Raw genomic sequence first — 12,527 nt, 5'->3', positions numbered from 1 at the left:
TTCAGCATTCCTCTGTGGAGAGAGAAGAACCTTCCGAAAGATAACCATCTCTGTAGGAATTCACCACAGGCCTGTATGGTAGAGTGGCCAGAGGGAATCCACTCCTTAGTAAAAGGCACATGGCAGCCCACTTGGAGTTTTCCCAAAGTCACCTGAAGGACTCTCAGACCATAAAAAAAACACCAAATTCTCTAGTCTTATAACACAAAGATTGAACTCTTTGGTGTGAATGCCAGGCGTCATGTTTGAAGGCAACCATGCACCATCCCTACAGTGAAGCATGATGGTGACAGCATCATGCTGTGAGGATGTTTTTCAGCAGCAGGAACTGGGAGACTAGTCAGGTTTGAGGGAAACATGAATGCAGCAATGTACAGAGACATCCTGGATGAAAACCTGCTCCAGAGCGCTCTTAGACTGGAGCGCCAGTTCATCTTTTAGCAGGACAATAACCCTAAGCACACAGCCAAGATATCAAAGGAGTGGCTTCAGGACAACTCTGTGAATGTCCTTGAGTGGCCCAGCCAGAGCCCAGACCTGAATCTGATTGGACATCTCTGGAGAGATCTGAAAATGGCTGTGCACCGACACTCTCCATCCAACCTGATGGAACTTGAGAGGTGCTGCCAAGAGGAATGGACAAAACTACCCAAAGATAGGTGCGCCAAGCTTGTGGAATCATATCCAAGAAGACGAGGTTATAATTGCTGCTAAAGGTGCATCAAGAAAGTATTGAGCAAAGGGTGTGAATACTTACGTACATGTGATTTCTTAGATTTTAATTGTTAATAAATGTGCACAAAAAAAGTTTCATGTTGTCACTATGGGGTGTTGTGAGTAGAATTTTTGGGGAAAAAATTATTTAATCCATTTTGGAATAAGGTTGTAACATAAAGTGTGGAAAAAACGTTTAACACACATATGTTGTTCACATATGTTGTTCGTTAAATGTAAACGTTTAACGAACAAGATACCTGCAGATGCTAACAGCTGCAGGTTTGGTGATTAAAGCGCCCGCCGTTTTTCTCTTTTCTGCAAATATATGTACTTATGTCTCCATATACATTTCTACACACTTTACTTTTTCTCGTTCCCCCCTTTTAATATTATATTTAAGTAAATATTGGAGGAGTGGGGTACAATTAGTTATATATACCTAACAGCTAACGTTAGCTTATCTAGCCGGCCTTAGCAAGTTCATCGTAGCTTACAAAATAGTTGGTTCCTTTGTGTTTGATAACAATCTTCTCCTGTGATGTCTTATCCTTCTTATGTCTTACTACTTATTATACTCAACAAAAATATAAACGCAACACTTGTTATGTGCCGACGCGAGTTGAGGAGCGGACCTGCGTCTGACTGAACCCAGCGCTAAATAACCAGAAAGCGGTTCCAAAAACAAAACAATTTTATTTTTCTCCCGTGCAATAATTGGTGTACAACATAAATGTGCGGTTATCTGGCGAGGTGAAGGACGGCGCGCTCTCCAGCGCTGAAATGGACCAAAGCTCGGCGCTTCTGGACCCAGACTCACCGCCGAACACCCCCCAGGTGGATACGACAAACTGATTCTGTGAAGGATGGAAAAGGTGAGGTAAGTCAACAGCTACAACAAATATCCTTCAAAGGCACACACTATCAGCAACACATTCAGGTCTGAATTTAAGCTTTACGTAAATGAGCAGCTTCTCACAACAGGTGGAGGATCATCAGTCCGTACGCCACGGCAGTGAGAAGCGAGCTGCACAATTCTCATCAATGTTCAAATATACTGCGTAACAAAATACCAAATTACTGTTAACACTTATTCAGACAATCAATCACCTCTGATGTGTGCTGACAGCATGTGTCCCTCACCTGTCCTCCTTCACAGGCACGATGTGTCAAACCCAGGCGCGGTCCTCAGCGTCTCACAAACGAACGTCACAAGGTCGAGTTCCCGGCAATTCTGCTCAAATCACTCATGGCTTAAATGCAGAACGCCATCTCATTATCTGCTTCAGCTGAAAGTCTTTAAGTTTGCACGTGAGCATCATCCACAGGTGCTGCAAGTCATTAGGCCTGCACGTGAACATCCTCCACAAGTGCAGCCAATGATGCTGATGAGGGTGAAGGACTCTTCTGCCAGCACCTTCTCCACAGACAAAAAACCAGTTTGCATACCACCTGGAGAGCAAAGAAAAGAAAACAACACCAAAATGTCCAGCCAACCCCCCCAACACACAACAACACTTTTGGTTTTGCTCCCATTTTGTATGAGATGAACTCAAAGATCTAAAACTTTTTCCACATACACAATATCACCATTTCCCTCAAATATTGTTCACAAACCAATCTAAATCTGTGATAGTGAGCACTTCTCCTTTGCTGAGATAATCCATCCCACCTCACAGGTGTGCCATATCAAGATGCTGATTAGACACCATGATTAGTGCACAGGTGTGCCTTAGACTGTCCACAATAAAAGGCCACTCTGAAAGGTGCAGTTTTGTTTTATTGGGGGGGGATACCAGTCAGTATCTGGTGTGACCACCATTTGCCTCATGCAGTGCAACACATCTCCTTCGCATCATCCGTGAAGAGAACACCTCTGCAACGTGCCAAACGCCAGCGAATGTGAGCATTTGGCCACTGAAGTCAGTTATGACGACGAACTGGAGCCAAGTCGAGACCCCGATGAGGACGACGAGCATGCAGATGAGCTTCCCTGAGACGGTTTCTGACAGTTTGTGCAGAAATTCTTTGGTTATGCAAACCAATTGTTTCAGCAGCTGTCCGAGTGGCTGGTCTCAGACAATCTTGCAGGTGAACATGCTGGATGTGGAGGTCCTGGGCTGGTGTGGTTACACGTGGTCTGCGGTTGTGAGGTTGGTTGGATGTACTGCCAAATTCTCTGAAACGCCTTTGGAGACGGCTTATAGTAGAGAAATGAACATTCAATACATGAGCAACAGCTCTGGTTGACATTCCTGCTGTCAGCATGCCAATTGCACGCTCCCTCAAATCTTGTGACATCTGTGGCATTGTGCTGTGTGATAAAACTGCACCTTTCAGAGTGGCCTTTTATTGTGGGCAGTCTAAGGCACACCTGTGCACTAATCATGGTGTCTAATCAGCATCTTGATATGGCACACCTGTGAGGTGGGATGGATTATCTCAGCAAAGGAGAAGTGCTCACTATCACAGATTTAGACTGGTTTGTAAACAATATTTGAGGGAAATGGTGATATTGTGTATGTGGAAAAAGTTTTAAATCTTTGAGTTCATGTCATACAAAATGGGAGCAAACCCAAAAGTGTTGCGTTTATATTTTTGTTGAGTGTATATTATATATACCTTTTTCTTGAGCTGCTTGGGTGGGTAGGGAGCGTTCCCATGGGATAAAAAAAAAGCTTTTTAACCTACCATCCCTGGTTCTCAAGACCAGGCACCTAAGTGGCTCTACTCTTTTCTACTCTCCTATTTTACTCTTCATTTTTAGATATACCTTTGTATACTGGCATAGTTCCACCTTAGAACTGGAATATAATATATAAGATATACCTTACTGAATTTTCACATATATAAATTTTATGATAAATTTTTCCCAGTTTTGTCTTTGGTTCAAACAAAGAAAAGCAATGATCTCTTAATTACACTTGATGATCCAGCAAGTTACTTATTTTATTTTTCGTAAAATGTGCACTTCTAATTTTGACAACCTTCAATCAGAGAGAAAAAAAAACTCCTGTCCGCTGTGATCTTTGGCAACCCTGTCAAGGGTCTTGGAGCCCAGGTGTTGTGAAAGTGTAGGAACACGGACCCACAACAGGGGGCATAAAAGAACGGGCAATGGATAAGCCAAACAGTAACAATTTAATGTTGTAAATTGTGCACAACAGAATACAGACAACAACACGTTTGGAACTACAGTCAATTACACGTTGGGTGACGTGTGGGCAGGCTTGAGGATAGGAGACGCCCGTCCAGAACCGAGCCGGATCCCACACGGCCCTCCCCGCCAACGGATCTGAAGAACACCGGAGCCGCCAAGTCCTGAGTCCCCACGTGGTCACCGTTTCCAGCTGTCAGACCTGGTACTGCTGGCAGAGAACAGAAACAGCATAGGTGAGTGTGAGTACGCACACTCAGTAATCCCACAGTCTGTGTTCTTTTGGGAGGGAGCACCTCCACCTCCAGTCACACACTCGTGCAGCTCCTGTCTAACCACTTATCTGGTTGGGGTGTGAAGCGAAGCCGTCGCTGATCACACCAAACGCCAATCCCACAGATAAGGCAACACCACAGGAAAACAGCTGCAAAGAAGTTCAGACTATTAGTCAGCGTTAAGTGTAGCAGAGAAATTACCTCCAAGGTAGCTGATTTCTCGGCGGGGAGGTGGAGTTGCAGTCCGGCCTTTAAGGTGGTGGTGATGTGGATGAGTGACAGCTGTCACTCCCGGTTGCTATGACGCCCTCTTGTGCTTGAAGCCCGCACTTCAAGCAGGGCGCCATCTGGTGGTGGTGGGCCAGCAGTACCGCCGGCCCACACAACACCAGGTTTGGAATCACAGTCATAAAGGAAAGAATATTTATTTGAGAGTGAGAATATAAGCATGTGTGAGAATACAAATGTGAGTGCAAGAATGGAGATGTGAGAATATAAAATGTGAGAGTGAGAATACGAGGTCTCTTAGATAATAAACCAATCCTTTTATTTTTTTTTTAACTATATGGATTTGAATGACATGCGATTACACCAATCATGCTTGAACCCTCGTGCGCATGCGTGAGTTTTTTCACGCGTGTCGGTGACGTCATTTCCCTGTGGGCAGGCCTTGAGTGAGATGTGGTCCCGCCCTCTCGGCTGAATTCCTTTGTTTCACACGCTGCTCGAGCCGGCGCGCGTTGCTTTATCAAAATTTTTTCTGGACCTGTGAGGAATATCGAGTGGACACTATTCGAGAAATTAAGCTGGTTTTCTGTGAAAAGTTTAACGGCTGATGAGAGATTATGGGGTGTTTCTGTCGGTGTAAGGACTTCCCACGGAGCGGGACGTCCTGCAGCGCTTCCAGGCGCTGTCGTCGGCCTGTTTCGAGCTGAAAACATCCTAATTTAAGGCTTAATTCACCCAGGACATCGTGAGAGAACAGAGAAGATTCAGAAGAGGCCGGCATGAGGAATTTATGCGGACATTCCACTGTTTAAGGACATTTTTTTAATGAAAGACGTACGCGCAAATTCGCCGAGTCGTTTCCGTGACGACTCGGCAAATCTGTGTGCGCCGCGACAGGAAAAACACCTCCGTGTTGAAAACCATTTGTAGAATTCAGGCGGCTTTTAATGGCTTTCAACAAGTGAGTAACTGAGAAATTGTTTAACAGCTTGGGCATGTTCCAACTTGCCCGTTAAGATTTCCAAAGGAGGTGTTTTTCCTGCCGCGACCCCCCGCGGTCGGGTCCAGCCCGACATGCGACTCTGCCCGCACGTTCTTTCATTACAAAATGACCGTTAACAATGGAATGTCCGAATAAACTCCTCATGCCGACTTCTTCTGAAAGTTCTCTGTTCTCTGACGACTTACTGCGTCAACAGAGCCTGAAATATGGAAGTTTTCAACTTGAAACGGCGAGACGCTGCCGCCTCGAAGCGCAGATCGCCGTCAGGCGCCGTGGACCGTCCTTAAAGCGACACTACCAGACCAAAATCTCTCATCAGCCGTTAAAATTTTTACCGAAAACCAGCTGAATTTATTGAATGGTGTCCACTCAGTTGTGCCTTACAGTTTTGAAAAAATTTTTATCAAACAAAGCAACAGTCTCTGAGCCATTCCTAAACAATGAAAAAAATCGACGAGCGGGTGGACGACTCCTCACTCAAAGACTGCCCACAGGCGAATGACGTAACCGACAGGCGTGAAAAAACTCTCGCATGCCCACGAGGGTTCAAGCATGTCTGATGTAATCACACGTGATTCAAATCCATATGGTTTTTGAAAAAAATAATAAGGTCGGATACTTTTCTAATAGACCTCGTATATGTATATGTGAGAATAAGTAACTACATAATGTCAAGTATGTAACTATATATTGTCACATACATGGACTTGGACACATTCTGTCATGTGCACTACGTCGGTCCACCGAGCGAGACAAGGCTGAGTCCCATAGACAGGTGAGCAACACAAGCATTTTTTTATAATCTTGTCTCAGCATTTGCAAGATATCCAAACAGGGCAAAAATCAGTCAAAATGCAGGTGACAGGGAACACGCACGTTGACACAAACATCAATGCCTCAGTGATGATAGTAGAAGATGAGCCCAGCAGAATCAAACAAATGACAGAAAGACATGAGGACGATGTAAACTTTGAATGGATTGTACCTGAAAGGATGCGTCTCTGTGAGGAATGTGACTGGTCTGTCATCCCGGGTTCCTTGTTCCCCTTTGAGTATGGTCCTTCATCTGAGGAGACAGCAGAGAGGTGTGCAGGCTTTCTGACAGGCTGTTAGGATGCTGTTGATGTGTAAAGAATCTGGAGCACGGGGGCCAAACGTGCCCACATAATGACAGCTGGTCATGCTTAAATGCTTTAAACTGCACCCTCAGTAACATGGCGGGTCTGGGAGGGCGACAGATCGACGCCAGCAGCCACATCCATCAGGTACCAGCTAACTGAAACAGAATGATCAGGAGCCTGGAAGGTACACTCAGCTCTATAACTATTTCAACAGGGAGCCTTTTTTATTTTATTTATTTTTGTCATTTTGCTTCTGTACACCACTCTAATGGACATGAAATGAAACAATCAGGATATGCTTGAAGTGTAGACTTTTAATTGTAATTCTGGTGTCAAAGTCTGTGCATTGTATTTTGTTTGCTGATGACATGACTGTGTTCAGTAGTGGGGACAATTTGGAACAACTTTTGGAAAGGATGGAGAGGGAATTATTCCATTTTAAATATTGGTTTGATTCTAATAAATTGTCACTTCATTTTGGTAAGACTAAGTGCATTATATTTGGAAATAAGCCTAGGAATTTAAATGGAAGCTTATCATTGAACAATGTTGAAACTGTATCTGAAACTAAATTTCTTGGCATTTTTAGTGATGATGAATTAAGTTGGAAAACCCACATAAATTATGTCAAATCTAAAATTTCAAAAGTTATTTCAATTTTGTACAAAGCACATTATTTTCTCGCCCAACATTTGTTGGTCATGCTGTCTCATTCATTACTTGTCCCATATATGACCTATTGTATTGAAGTTTGGGGAAACACATATAAAACAAAAAGAAATTCAGTTTTTCTGTTACAAAAGAGGGCTATAAGAGTTATAAGTAAAAAAAGAAATAAATAAATAAATTACGCACCAACAAACCAATTGTTTGCTTGACTGGGTATTTTGAAATTTCAAGACATGGTTGATTATTTTACGATACAGATCATGTACAAAGTTAAAAATAATCTTTTGCCTCTACACATTCAGGAGTTGTTTACAATAAGGGAGTCCAGTTATCATTTGCGAGGAACACTGAGATTTGAAAGAAGAAAGATTCAAACTACTGTTAAAAGTCATTGTATTTCTGTAAAAGGTGTTAGAATATGGAATAATTGTGCTGATAGTATTAAATCATGTGGTTCATTGGTAGATGTTAAAAGGCTCTATAAAAACAATGCAATTTCTTGCTATAGTATGTTATGTTAGGCTAATTGTTTTTGTGGTTCTTTTTTCTTTCTTGTTTACTTGCACATCATATATTTGATTGTTCTGTTCTGTTCAGTTAGGTTACTTTCTGATTGTTATCTAGTTTTGAGTGTATTTAACTGTGTATAGTAACTGGTGTACGGGGTGGGTGTTTATTTGGGAAATCGTTTGAGTTGTATTTTCTTTTGTTTTTTGATTTGTTATGTTAGTAAGAGTTTTTTATGTTGGTATTTTGTTCACGTGCGTGCGGAATAAACTTATTCATTCATTCATTCATTCATAATTCAAAGAGTTAAAAAAAATTTGGAATTACAGCTTTTTCTATATACAGTCCCTCCATAAGTAACTGGACAAACTAATTATTAGGATTATTTTCCATACAAATCAACACTTTCTTTAGATATGTTCAGGGGACGAATGCATGAACATTTCCTCACTGAATATGTCAGCAGACAGCAGTGAACAAGGAGCTACTCTACCTGACCTGGGATGTATTCCTGCTCATGCCACCTGCCCGTGTCCTTGGACAAGACTCTGCATCTGCATTGTTTCAGTCCAGCCAGGTGTAAATAGGTACTGTCCTTGCCTGGGGAAGTAACCTGTGTCACACCAGTGTCCTGTCCAATATTGGAGTCGTAGACTCTCAGTTGCTTTATGCTACAAAATCCGGAGACAAACACTGGCACCAATAGGCCTCAGGGTGTATACAGGTCTTACCGGCATTCTATTAGAAATACAAATATCAGGGTATTGTGTTAAATCTGTCTGGGGAAGGTGTTTCTCAAAAACTCAGTGACTGTGCAAGAAGAAGACCAGTGAGGGAAGTCACCAAGACACCCATGACAACTCTGAATGAGTGTCATGTAACTTGTGTAGCTATGACTAGAGAAACAGGATGGTGGATGGTGCAGGTTTTTTCGCTGTTGCACCGTCTGTCAAATTTTCATGGTGGGCCGGCACAAAGAAGGACTCTCATGCAGGAAAACAGATCAAATCCAGGCTTGGGTCTCTGTGGATGAAAATCTTTCTCTTTGCCACTGTACCATTATGCTATACAATTAGTGACGCAACAGACAAAGTTGCACTTTCCACAGTATATCAAATCACAGCTATTAATTCAGAGTGTTCTGGGTGTCTTGGTGGCTTCCCTCACTAGTCTCCTTCTTGCACTGTCACTGAGTTTTTGATAAATGCCTACTCCAGACAGATTTACCATACAGTAGCATACTGTTTATATTTCTTAACAAATGATGCAAATGAAGTCCAAAACATATTCAGCCACTTGGAAAATGTTCATGTATCCATCCCTTGACTTGTCAACAGGAAACTAGCTGTAAAAGCACAATTTGTGTGAACAATAATCCTGGAAAGACCTAGGAGACAACAGAGGGATTATATTTCCAGGGGTCTTGTGAACAATATCCCCAGAAAGCTCCAGAGGGTAACCAAAATGGCAGAGAAGATCACTGGGTGCCCCTACACACACTGGGGGACCTTCGTGGCTCTCAGGAGAGCCAACGTCATCCTAAAGGTCTCATCCCACTCTGGCCACTCTCAGTTTGAGCTACTGCCATCAGGCAGATGGTACAGGGCCATTAAAGCAAGTACAAATAGTCTGAAAAACAGTTTCTACCCACCTGCTGCTGTTAGAGATATGAATGCCACTGGAACCAAATTGCCAGGCCACATGCCACAGTTGAAATGAGTGTAATATTTGTTTAAGTGCAATATTCACTGCCACTGAAGTATCCACAGTTTTGTACATACTTTTCTCTTTTTTTAATATGCAATCTCTTTTTTCACTACTGCGTTCTTATAATTTTTTTCTTGTTTAATTTGGACTCTGGACATACCTCTTTCATTCGGTTAAATTTTATGTTTACTTTTCACCTTACCTTTCTTGTACTGATTGCATTAACAATAAAGAATCTGTGTCTGTATTAGGGTGCCACTCAATATTATGGCAACATTTTTTTTCAACTTTTTCCAGGTCCCACCCCCTAATTTTTTTTTCCTATGCTTCATATTAACTGCTACAAGTTTCATTCAGATATATGGATATTTATTGGTAGCTCAATGAACTGAAGTGTTTCCTACACTGAAAAAAAGTGAAACACAGTGCACTTCATTCAAAGTACTTATTTATATTGGTCTAATGGAAAATTGTGGTTTCCAGTTTAAATCTGCTGGAATCACTTTACAAAATCATAAATATACATTGTGAGAAACTAAAAAAAAATTAGCTGTAACAAATTACATCAATTTTTTTAAGTTGATCCAAAGTAGCATTTTTTTCAGTGTATATCACATAATATAATTGGGGCTCAACTGACCAGTCTGGGTATGAAAGGGGACTAGATGTAGAGTTCATAACGTCAGCTGTCAACGCAGTTAATGGTGATATCATTCGCTTCATTCGGCAACAACTACAGAGTTGCATCCCAGAGAAGATTACTGTGAGCTCCTGCACTTGTCATTGTTGTTTCAGGGATCTACTGCAATGGTGATGCCCACATTCAGGCTCCTGGGGCATTCCATCGAGCTAGGTAATGGCAAAGCTCATATGCGGTCTGAAGATATACATCTTTTGTTCCCAGTTCCGACTGACTGCACATGAATTCTCGTCTCTTGGCCATTTCAACACATTTGTGATAACGGTTCAAGGTTCAAGGCTTGGTTCACATGCACATGTGAATCATCTGCTCCACAAAATGATCTAGAGCTACTGCATGAACTGGACAGCTACAAGACAACAAATGAACCGACTGCTAAAGCTGCAGTAAAGTCAGCACTGGACAGAGCATTTTGAAGTTTTCAGTCATTTTTTTGTGTTAATCTGTTTTGTTTTGTTTTTGTTGGTGGTGTTGTTTTCAAAAAGCACTTAAGTTCTGAAGTACCTGCTAGCAGATGCTAGAATTCATTTTAAGTATTTCTACAATATTCTAATGTTTATGTTGAAACAACTGTTATTTAGCATATCCAATTTTTTGCAAAAATCACAAAGCTTAGATGCTGCTGAGCTACCTGTGAATATTATTATAATACATCCATTTTTGTCAGCTTCTTTCTTTTCACATCATCAACAAATGTGTGTGTGTGGGGGACAATAAAAATTAGAAACTTTATTTCTGAGTGGCACCCTAATCTGTATCTGTAAGAGATAGAAGTCTTGGCCGAGGATAGGGAAGTGTGGGATGAGCTGCGTGGTCTACTGCCACCGTAACTCAAGTGGCAGAAATAATCGTCAATTAATTCTCTATTTAAGGGCTCTAAAAATTGAGAAACGGTGTATAAAATTGTCTGTAATTCTTAACTGAGTGAATATAATTGTTAGATTTGTGGTATAAGGAGCGGGCATGATCAGCTCTGCTTCAACCCACGCCCTTTCGGACACATGGGGTTTGTTTTTTGGTTTATATTATTGTTATTTTGTTATAATGTTATATTGGTTTGTTTATTGTTTTTGTTAAATTGTTATATTATTAACATGTGTGCCGAATAAATAAACCCATTCATTCATTCATTAAATGGCTAATGCGATATTTTTGTTAACCCTCTTGATTTAAAGCTAAATCTCGACACTACAAGCACATCTTGAGTGTTTAATTTCAACTGCATTATGGTAATATACAGAGGCAAAATTACAGAAACACAAAAATTGTGTCATGTCCAAATACTTATGGACCTGAATGCAACTATGTTTGTTTTCGCAGCATCCCTTTTAAAGGGGTCTGAACCAAGATTAAAATGTCCCCCTAGCAGTTTGCACCAAAACGCTCTTCAAAACAACTCATTTCACTAAATTCATTCAGCTAAAGGCGTGGGTGCTAAAGCGTCAGCATTTTCCCGCCGGAGCAGCATGAAGTTAATGGAGTGTTTGGGCGCAGCGAGGAGAAAATCATCATTTTGGTGTCATTTACAGCAGTTGCTACAAAACTCAAGGAAATGTTCAATCTGCTTTGGAGGGGAAAATGTTCCCCCTCACAGAGGGGAGTCATTTGTGACACGGCCCGGCGCCGTGTTAGATTAGCGGAGCCATGTCTCGCCCATCTGAACCGGAATCCAGCCGTGCAAGCGTGTCAGCAGTCGTGATGAGGAGGAGGAAACTGAGTTGACACTTCTCTAATCCTGTCCACTGTGGATTACCTTTTCAGCCATCCAGCACAATGATTCGACGTCATGTTAGAAACTTAAAGAAGAGCTGTGCCAAGTCATCTCTGTGCGGGGGGGCTGTTATTGCCTCATGCTATTGCCATCAAACCGGAGTCAACACGGACTAAATGTCTGTTCAGGGCTGCCTGCTTGGATGGTTCAAACCTTTACTCCTCATGTATTTCTGAGCTACAACCAAAGCAGTTTGTTCTCAGGGTCAGAACATGACCTGTGGTCGATGAGAAAACCTATTTCAATTTATTTAATTCATATATATTTATATAGCGCCAAAATCACGACAAAGCTGCCTCAAGGCGCTTCACAGAAGTAAAGTCTAACCTTACCAACCCCTAGAGCAAGCACACAGGCAACAGTGGTAAGGAAAAACTCCCTCTGATCATATTGAGGAAGAAACCTCAAGCAGACCAGACTTAAAGGGGGGGGGGGGACCCTCTGCTTGGGCCATGCTACTGACACAATTGGCAATACAAATAATTATTTCAGATGACTAAAGTAAGAGAAGTGCTTGGAGAGCATCAAACACACTGGCATCTCTCTGTCCACATCAGAAATAAGTCTTGTTTTCTACCTGAGCTTTGGGTCACTCCTGATTATGTGTAAGAAAGATTTAAAAAAAAAGAAAGAATTATTCCCTCTTCCTGATCTGAAACTTTTTGGTCACTCCTG

General features: G+C 41.8%; 1 protein-coding gene across 5 annotated transcripts in view; it reads right to left on the bottom strand.

The window, feature by feature from the left end:
- LOC117512549 (glutamate receptor-interacting protein 2-like) overlaps positions 1 to 12,527 on the bottom strand; it is a 98,371-nt gene that overhangs the window by 71,361 nt on the left and 14,483 nt on the right. For all 5 annotated transcript variants that reach the window (XM_034172662.1, XM_034172661.1, XM_034172663.1 and 2 more), the window contains exon 2: positions 6,363 to 6,443. In XM_034172662.1, coding sequence (XP_034028553.1) covers positions 6,363 to 6,443 — 81 coding nt within the window. The remainder of the gene's footprint in view (positions 1 to 6,362; positions 6,444 to 12,527) is intronic.

Source organism: Thalassophryne amazonica, chromosome 6, assembly GCF_902500255.1.
Source record: "Thalassophryne amazonica chromosome 6, fThaAma1.1, whole genome shotgun sequence".
Lineage (NCBI taxonomy): Eukaryota > Metazoa > Chordata > Actinopteri > Batrachoidiformes > Batrachoididae > Thalassophryne > Thalassophryne amazonica.
Note: the sequence above shows the minus strand (reverse complement) of the source record. Positions and strands in the feature narration are given on the sequence as shown.